The 10765-nt window shown below is 34.5% G+C and overlaps 1 protein-coding gene across 1 annotated transcript; it reads right to left on the minus strand.

Annotated features, from left to right (window-relative positions):
- Positions 1-5243: 5243 nt before the first annotated feature.
- Positions 5244-9865, minus strand: rdh12l (retinol dehydrogenase 12, like). Its single transcript, XM_062441222.1, has 7 exons — positions 9729-9865; positions 9331-9446; positions 7890-8045; positions 7388-7492; positions 6438-6647; positions 6137-6329; positions 5244-5688 (listed from the first exon to the last, which is right to left on the minus strand). Exons 1-7 carry the CDS (start codon positions 9740-9742, stop codon positions 5586-5588), a joined length of 897 nt encoding a protein of 298 aa, XP_062297206.1. The 5' UTR covers positions 9743-9865; the 3' UTR covers positions 5244-5585.
- Between the last annotated feature and the right edge of the window lie 900 nt (positions 9866-10765).

Here is a 10765-nt window from a genome sequence, read left to right on the forward strand (position 1 = left end):
AAAAATAAAATTCCCCAAAAATATGCAATTTTTTTTTCTCCTGAAATAACTGTTGTAGTATGATCATCAGGTGACCCTTGTTGTGTATCATGATTTTGGTCATCCTACAGTGTATAATATTAACGCTATTGACGATTTTTCACAATAAAATTCCCCAAAAATATGCAAAAAGATTTATTTTTTTATGAAATGACTGTTTTAGTATGATTATCAGGTGACCCTTGTTGTGTATCATGATTTTGGTGAGTATACAGTGTATAATATTAACGCTATTGACGATTTTTCACAGTAAAATTCACCAAAAATATGCAAACTTTTTTTCCCTCTGAAATCACTGTTGTAGTATGATTATCAGGTGACCCTTGTTGTGTATCATGATTTTGGTCATCCTACAGTGTATAATATTAACGCTATTGATGATATTTCAAAATAAAATTCCCCAAAAATATGCAATTTTTTTCCCCCTGAAATTACTGTTGTAGTATGATTATCAGGTGACCATTGTTGAGTAGCATGATTTTGGTGAGTATACAGTGTATAATATTATCACTATTGACGATTTTTCACAATAAAATTCCCCAAAAATATGCAAAAAGATTTATTTTTTTTCTGAAATGACTGTTGTAGTATGATTATCAGGTGACCCTTGTTGTGTATCATGATTTTGGCGAGTATACAGTGTATAATATTAACGCTATTGACGATTTTTCACAATAAAATTCCCAAAAAATATGCAAAAAGATTTTTTTTCTGAAATGACTGTTGTAGTATGATTATCAGGTGACCATTGTTGTGTATCATGATTTTGGTCATCCTACAGTGTATAATATTAACGCTATTGACGATATTTCAAAATAAAATTCCCCAAAAATATGCAATTTTTTCCCCCCTGAAATAACTGTTGTAATATTATTATCAGGTGACCATCGTTGTGTGGCATGATTTTGGTGAGTATACAGTGTATAATATTAACGCTATTGACGATTTTTCACAATAAAATTCCCAAAAAATAAGCAAAAAGATTTTTCTGAAATGACTGTTGTAGTATGATTATCAGGTGACCCTTGTTGTGTAGCATGATTTTGGTGAGTATACAGTGTATAATACAGTGGTCTCCAACCTTGCTCCTGGAGAGCTACTGCCCTGCATGTTTTAGGTATCTCCTCACTCTAACACACCTGATTCTAATTATCAACTCGTTATCAAGCCCTTTGACGAGCCTCAGCTGCTTGATAACGAGTTAGAGTGAGGAGATACCTAAAACATGCAGGGCAGTAGCTCTCCAGGAGCAGGGTTGGAGACCACTGGTATAATATTAACACTATTTACGATTTTTCACAATAAAATTCCCCAAAAATATGCAAAAAGTTTTTTCTGAAATGACTGTTGTAGTATGATTATCAGGTGACCCTTGTTGTGTATCATGATTTTGGTCATCCTACAGTGTATAATATTAACGCTATTGACGATATTTCAAAATAAAATTCCCCAAAAATATGCAATTTTTTTCCCCTGAAATAACTGTTGTAGTATGATTATCAGGTGACCATTGTTGTGTAGCATGATTTTGGTGAGTATACAGTGTATAATATTAACACTATTGACGATTTTTCACAATAAAATTCCCCAAAAATATGCAAAAATATATATTTTTTTTCTGAAATGACTGTTGTAGTATGATTATCAGGTGTCCCTTGTTGTGTATAATGATTTTGGTCATCCTACAGTGTATAATATTAACGCTATTGACGATTTTTCAAAATAAAATTCCCCAAAAATATGCAATTTTTTTTTTCCTGAAATAACTGTTGTAGTATGATTATCAGGTGACCCTTGTTGTGTATCATAATTTTGGTCATCCTACAGTGTATAATATTAACGCTATTGACGATTTTTCACAATAAAATTCCCCAAAAATATGCAAAAACACATTTTTCTGAAATAACTGTTGTAGTACGATTATCAGGTGACCCTTGTTGTGTAGCATGATTTTGGTCATCCTACACTGTATAATATTAACGCTATTGATGATTTTTCACAATAAAATTCCCCAAAAATATTCAAAAAGTTTTTTCTGAAATGACTGTTGTAGTATGATTATCAGGTGACCCTTGTTGTGTATCAGGATTTTGGTCATCCTACAGTGTATAATATTAACGCTATTGATGATTTTTCACAATAAAATTCCCCTAAAATATGCAAAAAGTTTTTTTTCTGAAATGACTGTTGTAGTATGATTATCAGGTGACCCTTGTTGTGTATCAGGATTTTGGTCATCCTACAGTGTATAATATTAACGCTATTGACGATTTTTCACAATAAAATTCCCCAAAAATATGCAATTTCCCCCCCCCCCCCTGAAATCACTGTTGTAGTATGATTATCAGGTGACCATTGTTGTGTAGCATGATTTTGGTGAGTATACAGTGTATAATATTAACGCTATTGACGATTTTTCACAATAATATTCCCAAAAAATATGCAAAAAGATTTATTTTTTTAATGAAATGACTGTTGTAGTATGATTATCAGGTGACCATTGTTGTGTAGCATGATTTTGGTGAGTATACAGTGTATAATATTAATGCTATTGACGATTTTTCACAATAAAATTCCCCAAAAATATGCAAAAAGATATTTTTTTCTGAAATCACTGTTGTAGTATGATTATCAGGTGACCCTTGTTGTGTATCATAATTTTGGTCATCCTAAAGTGTATAATATTAACGCTATTGACGATATCTCCAATCTTTTTTTTCCTGAAATAACTGTTGTAGTATGATTATCAGGTGACCATTGTTGTGTAGCATGATTTTGGTGAGTATACAGTGTATAATATTAACGCTATTGACGATTTTTCACAATAAAATTCCCCAAAAATATGCAAAAACACATTTTTCTGAAATAACTGTTGTAGTACGATTATCAGGTGACCCTTGTTGTGTAGCATGATTTTGGTCATCCTACACTGTATAATATTAACGCTATTGACGATATTTCAAAATAAAATTCCCCAAAAATTTGCAAACTTTTTTTTTCCTGAAATAACTGTTGTAGTATGATTATCAGGTGACCATTGTTGTGTAGCATGATTTTGGTGAGTATACAGTGTATAATATTAACGCTATTGATGATTTTTCACAATAAAATTCCCCAAAAATATTCAAAAAGTTTTTTCTGAAATGACTGTTGTAGTATGATTATCAGGTGACCCTTGTTGTGTATCAGGATTTTGGTCATCCTACAGTGTATAATATTAACGCTATTGATGATTTTTCACAATAAAATTCCCCAAAAATATGCAAAAAGTTTTTTTTCTGAAATGACTGTTGTAGTATGATTATCAGGTGACCATTGTTGTGTATCAGGATTTTGGTCATCCTACAGTGTATAATATTAACGCTATTGACGATTTTTCACAATAAAATTCCCCAAAAATATGCAATTTCCCCCCCCCCCTGAAATCACTGTTGTAGTATGATTATCAGGTGACCATTGTTGTGTAGCATGATTTTGGTGAGTATACAGTGTATAATATTAACGCTATTGACGATTTTTCACAATAATATTCCCCAAAAATATGCAAAAAGATTTATTTTTTTAATGAAATGACTGTTGTAGTATGATTATCAGGTGACCATTGTTGTGTAGCATGATTTTGGTGAGTATACAGTGTATAATATTAATGCTATTGACGATTTTTCACAATAACATTCCCCAAAAATATGCAAAAAGATATTTTTTTCTGAAATGACTGTTGTAGTATGATTATCAGGTGACCCTTGTTGTGTATCATAATTTTGGTCATCCTAAAGTGTATAATATTAACGCTATTGACGATATCTCCAATTTTTTTTTTCCTGAAATAACTGTTGTAGTATGATTATCAGGTGACCATTGTTGTGTAGCATGATTTTGGTGAGTATACAGTGTATAATATTAACGCTATTGACGATTTTTCACAATAAAATTCCCCAAAAATATGCAAAAACACATTTTTCTGAAATAACTGTTGTAGTACGATTATCAGGTGACCCTTGTTGTGTAGCATGATTTTGGTCATCCTACACTGTATAATATTAACGCTATTGACGATATTTCAAAATAAAATTCCCCAAAAATTTGCAAACTTTGTTTTTCCTGAAATAACTGTTGTAGTATGATTATCAGGTGACCATTGTTGTGTAGCATGATTTTGGTGAGTATACAGTGTATAATATTAACGCTATTGATGATTTTTCACAATAAAATTCCCCAAAAATATGCAAAAAGATATTTTTTTCTGAAATGACTGTTGTAGTATGATTATCAGGTGACCTTTGTTGTGTAGCATGATTTTGGTGAGTATACAGTGTATAATATTGACGATATTGAAGATTTTTCACAATAAAATTCCCCAAAAATATTTTTTATGAAATAACTGTTGAAGTGTGATTATCAGGTGACCGTTGATGTGTGGAGTGAATTTGGTGAGACTACAGTGAATAAAAGATATTGAATATTTTTTGCGTTGGTACTGCAATTTGTAAACGGTCCCTAAGCGCTCGCCTCTCCGCCCGCAGTGCATAGAGAGCAATATATTTCCTGCAGCCTGGAGGACGACTCGTTTTGGCGAAAATGAGTTTGTAGTCAATATAGTCTACCTTACTACGATAGGAAAGAGACATTTTTATGTTTTAACAATGTTTCGTTTGTGAGCTATTGATCGCTGAAGTTCGAATCTGCCAATCTCTTTCTAACTTTACCTAAATTGCTGAAATTAAATGTCTGATCAGTCTCTGATCCATCCTGCTCAGACTCTCTGCGCGGGGCAGCTCTCCCGCATCACTCTCTCGGTCACCTGACTGCAGCTGGATCTCTCTCCTCTCTGACGGAGCTACCAAACTCAACTGTTTCTGTCAAAGATAACGTGTTGTGTGTCAGGCTTTTATACAAGCTAATGGACGTTAACATTAGAGCTGACCTGTTAGGTTACGTTACCAGGCTGCCGGTAAACGTTGGCTGCGCTGTTTCTTACTATATTATAATGTATGTAAAGACACCTTTGGACACAGTAGGCTATGCGACTAATAGTTTGTCACATACAGAAAGAAGACAACTTAAAGGAAAAATATGAATTAAAGAATGGAGAAGCATATGAAAAATATTTATACGTGCAAGCAGGGACAAAGCAAACTGATGGAGTGGAAGATGGCTTTAATGTAAGAAAATACAGGTAAACAACATTGAGCTCTTTTGTAAAGTATTTTATAATTTTAATACAAATATCCACCACCAAATAACAGTCACATTAGATAGAAATGTATTTATAAGTGCTGGAAAACAGAACCTTTAGTTGAAACTGTAGATAATAGTTAAATTTCTAATAAAAATATGACCATATTGTGCAATACTGTGCCTTAGTAATCGCATCACAAACATACAAAAAGTGCAGAAAAAGGTAGAACTGTTCGAACTGTAACAAAAGTCATACATTAAGACGATTTGGTATAATATTTCTTTGCAGGCAGGCAATATATAGTGTTTCAGATAATGAAGAAACACAACAAACTGTAAACTGAAATATTTTCAAGCTTGATCCTGCTTCAATCCCACGTCACGGAGAGCATCCGACAGCTCAGCTCCCACAACTTCTGCGCCAGGTCATCGTCTTTGCCGGCTGCCGAGCAGTTGGCGGGAGCACAGTCGCTGCAGGAAAAGAAGAAGAAGAAGATGAACAACCTGAAATCTGAATTTACGTCTCATAATAATAATAATAATAATGTTATGTGTTTATGTAAAAAAAAAAAATTGGACATGTTTTATAACTCTGACATTCCTACAGTATATTGGTATCAGCCTAAAAAATAAATGGCCCAACTTGCCAAATTGCTACCTCTCGAACATTGAGCTTAATTTTCTCATGAAATGCAGAAGTTAACTTTAGTCACACTTTATTTATTTATTTACACAGTTAAATTGTTAACTACAGTAGCTAATATTGTCTCTTCAGTTGAAAAAAAAATGCATGCAAATACTGACATATCCTCTAAAAACATCATTACGTCATCATTTTGTGAGATGAAATGATGTGCGATGTGACTACAAAGCTCCTACTGTATATTAAGCTGCATGTAAAATCACATTACTACTGTACCTGTAGTATCCGCCGCTCTCCTTCTCCAGTTTGGGCTCCACAGCGCAGTAAATAGTTGTCTGGGCTCCCTGGACGGAGGTTTTGGTGAAGGGACTGACCATCTTCATGACAAACTGCTGAGGGCCGTTCAGATGACGCCATAAATCTGTCTGAACAACTCCGGGATGGAGGGAGTACGTCGTCACTCCTGTGCCTGAAACACGAGTGAACACCGGATTAATGTTACTGTACAAAACAACTGAAACACTGAGGGAGACTATCAGAGTGCATAAAATGGCTGATATCAGGGTATAATACACACCTTCTAGTTTTTTAGCCAATGAGCGCGTGAAGAGGACATTGGCTAGCTTGCTCTGTGAGTAGGCGGCCTTCTTGTCGTAACTCTTCTCGCTGTTAATGTCTTCCAGATTGATGGAGCCCCAGGAGTGAGCCATCGACGACACGGTGACGATCCTGGCTGGTGCAGATCTTTTAATCAGGTCGATTAACAAATGTGTCAACAGGAAGTGGCCTAGAGGACAAGACAGTGAACAAGAGTGAGAAAACAAAAACAGTATAGAATATGCAAAGAGATGATAAAGAGCTGCTCTAAAATGGAAAACTGGTCGAATTAAGTTTTTTACAACATCCTCAATTCTTGAAAGATCTAGGATTGTATAAAAAATGTGAAATACTTCAATTATACAATTATACTGCTATAGTTCAGACTGTCATGCTCTCCTGCAGCTGCGAAACAATGCTAATATTAAAATGAATTACTAGTGTGCAGAATTTATTATGTCAGTTTCCCAAAGGATCTCTTACTACAGCCAGATATTTTATAAACTCCTATATTAGACACTTCAGTATACGACATATATTTGTTATTTCTTGTCTCTGTGTTGAAGAGGAATTATATACAGGCTCATTTGGTTGCATTTACAATTGCACCTGCTGTTAAATGAAGCTTGGGAGTTGTTGTTTTTACATGCATGTAAAGTTATAGATCCTTGGTAAAATAGACCCACTGTCGTTGTTTTTATACAACGTTATCGGAAGTTATACTTCACAAATTTCAACTTATAAAAGAAAAGAGATGCGGTAATTGCTCTGATTAAAGATTACATTAAATTGAGAATGAGTTGGGGATCAAATAAGCAAGAAATTCAGAAAAAACAAGAGGCTGCAGTTAAGTCAGGGAACATCCATCCCTGACTTGCACATCATTGAGTCACTTCTTCATTTCTTAGTTCAGAACCTTGTTGTATTTACCCATGTGATTGACGCCGATCTGCATCTCAAAACCATCTGCTGTCTTCCCGTACGGACACACCATCACACCAGCGTTGTTGATGAGGATGTTGAGTTTCGGCTCATCTACAGGAAAGAAACACAGCAAATCAAATTATAGGTCCAACAAAGACTGCAAGTAATGATTATTTTTTATTGTCGATTAAACTACCGATTATTTTCTCAATTAATCGATTGTTTGTAGGGTCGGTAAAATGTCAGTGAATTGATCATAGCAGGGGTTAAAACCTGAAAATATTTACATTTGGGGGGCTGGAACCTGGAAACTTTTGCAATTTTTGCCTTAAAATTTGCTTAATGATTATTCAATAATCAAAATCATTGTCGATTTACTCATCAATTAATTGACAAATCGCTGTAGCTCTATGGCCAATAAGTCCCTTAATGTGTAGTTTTCTAAGGAACAAATGAAGTTTCTTAAAGCTTGTGAGAAATTCATTGTTTCATCATTGCAGCTGTGTACCTTTGTTGATGGCTTCTGCAAACTCCCGTATTGACCTGATATCGGACAAGTCAAGTTTCATGCAGACGACATTCTCGTTGCCTGAGTTGGTGATGACTTCTTTCACAGCTTCTTGTGCTTTCTCCATGTCCCTGCACGCTATGATGACCCTTGCCCCTAAATAGAAATACAAACAACAGTAAAATATAAGAGCAGTGTCTGTATAAACATACTGGGCATGTGGGTGCCCAAATGATTCAAATATGCAGGTAAGACATGGTTGAATAGCACCCCCTTATGGCATAACAGTGTATATCACTGTATTTAGGCAGAAAGTTTCAACATGGACAAAAGAAAACAACCATTAAACATATCAGAAAACATGACAAGTTCGTCTCTTTAAGCATAAACTACTTAAAAACAATCATTTAATTATAATAATCTTTGTTTATCTAGAGGTTATGAACTTCAACGCCAGATCTTTTAACTCAAATCTGTGACATCCCTCTTTGAGAAAGGATGGAAAGTTTGGGCTCAAGCATAGAAATGATCTCCAGTGCATTTTCTTTGTACATAATAAAATGATCCAGTTGATCAGAAGTAATTCAGTTGATTACTCTTATCAACAAGGACTCATCTGGCTGGCCTCTGTATTACATATTTATCTTCATTTAGATAATCCATGCTCTCTCACACACCTTGTTAAGCAGAAGTTAAACCTGCCTCCTTGGAGGATTAATTTAGGCTTCAATGTGGTCCTAGACTAGCTATTATCCTCCTTATTGCAATCGGCTTTGTTTTAATATAGAACAGGTTTAACCTAAGCTTATTTTAAGATATGTCTGTTGCAAGTCCCTTTGAGTTAGGCTTAAATGATCATTTAGTCTTTAGGCTTGAACCCTGTCTGTGAAACCAGTGGAAACAGAAATATATGAAAAACTGTGACTTGAACAGCATTTTCTTTGGATTTTATCACTTTATCACACAACTGTGTGTGTGTGTGTGTGTGTGTGTGTGTGTGTGTGTGTGTGTGTGTGTGTGCAAAGGGAGGGAGGTAGTGGGAGGAGACAGTGTAATGTGTCATTTTCCTGTTTTTGTCGTGTCATGCAACAAGGGGAAAAACAAAAGACACTGTTTTGGTATTACATGATACTCAGCCTAATGTGAAACTGTTCTTAGAAGCTTTCAGACAACTATTTGATTTATCTGCTTCTGAACTGCTCTCATTTAAAGTTCTTAGCACTCCTTTTTTTGGTTTTAATCTGTGACTCCACATGTCAACATTTCCTGACAGAGACATAATTGTGGGCTGAGCTTTTTTTGGTTTTCACACTCTTGAGCAATGCAATAGTTACTCACTCACGGATACATTATGATGCAAACTAACCATGACAAAGCAAAAAAAGAGTATGTAAAAGTAAAATCCTAACCATGGTTTGATGTGTTATAATGTCAAACAAACCTCTTTTTGCCAGATCTATGGCTGTCTCTTTACCAATACCAGTGTTGGCACCTGTGATCACCACAGTTTGGTCCTCCAGTCTTTGATCAGAGGACCAGGGCGTGCTGAAGAAATTTCTAGGGACATTGAGAAATCAGTGTTACAACTTTCTCAAAGCAGCAACAATGGTTGTAATATGACAAATACACAGATTTACAACAAAAACATATGTTAGCTTACTCTCAACTACAGTCAAACAAAACCTTTATCAACTACTGTTTAGCTGTAAACTTGTTAATAAGGTTATTATCGATCAGAATGAGGATGTATGTGCAGTTAACCACCACTCAGGAAGGCTAAATAATCTGTTTTAGAAGCCTTAAACACTAAATTAGTAATAATATGTAAGTAGCTCTTACCTTATAGCCTCCATGTTGCTTCACTAATGCAGTAGAAACGCGGGAATCTTCTTTATTATTATTATTAGTATTATCTGATATTCAACAGAGCACGAAACAAACAAACTTCATAGTAAACGCCTTTGTATCAAAAGTCGCGATGCGGAAGTGTCATTGAGTAATATGTGACAGACGATTACTTCAGCCAATCAGGTTGCGGGGTTATGATTCTTGGACAACTGTGATTGGTTGTAGTGGAAGTTTGACTACGCCCCCTCGCTGTAGTGGGATTATGAATACTGAGGCTGCACCAGATAGATAGATAGATAGATAGATAGATAGATAGATAGATAGATAGATAGATAGATAGATAGATAGATAGATAGATAGATAGATAGATAGATAGATAGATAGATAGATAGATATATAGATAGATAGATAGATAGATAAATAGATAGATAGATAGATAGATAGATAGATAGATAGATAGATAGATAGATAGATACTTTATTCATCCCCATAGGGGAAATTCATGTATCCAATAGCTCATACATAAACACAAAACACAAATACAGAACAAATAATATATACTAAAAACCCTAAAAGTTATAAAACTAAGCCAAAATATACAAGATACAACAGTTCTGCTATATATTCTGCATTTATGAGGTGTATATGTTTTCAGTTTTTATTGACATTAGGTCAAGGAAGGTGATAATTCTACTTTATGTTTATTATTGAGGTCATAGTGGGTGATGGTGGTGTATTATGGTGCATTATATTGAATGGTGCTCCTAAGATTTTGTCTAGTCTATTAACATACATGAGGGGGGCTAAATATTAGGAACACCAGTCAATATTAATGTAGCCCAGTACGCCATCACCACTTAGCACGACCTCAGTGATAATAAATAAATAAATAAATAAATAAATGAATAATAATAGCTTTATTTACAAAGCAAGACACACAACAAAGAGAGCAGTAACAAGACTTACATTGACAAGATGAGGACAAATAAATACATTAAGGAGATGATGAAAATATAATATACAAATAT

Source organism: Scomber scombrus, chromosome 20 (genome assembly GCF_963691925.1).
Source record: "Scomber scombrus chromosome 20, fScoSco1.1, whole genome shotgun sequence".
NCBI lineage: Eukaryota > Metazoa > Chordata > Actinopteri > Scombriformes > Scombridae > Scomber > Scomber scombrus.

What these genes read in the sequence shown, in the direction of transcription:
- rdh12l (XM_062441222.1), bottom strand. An exon ending in TGCAGAAGCCATCAACAAAG is followed by an intron (nt 7,493 to 7,889) that starts GTACACAGCTGC and finishes TCTTTCCTGTAG; the next exon opens with ATGAGCCGAAACTCAACATC. An exon ending in ATTGGCTAAAAAACTAGAAG is followed by an intron (nt 6,330 to 6,437) that starts GTGTGTATTATA and finishes CTCGTGTTTCAG; the next exon opens with GCACAGGAGTGACGACGTAC.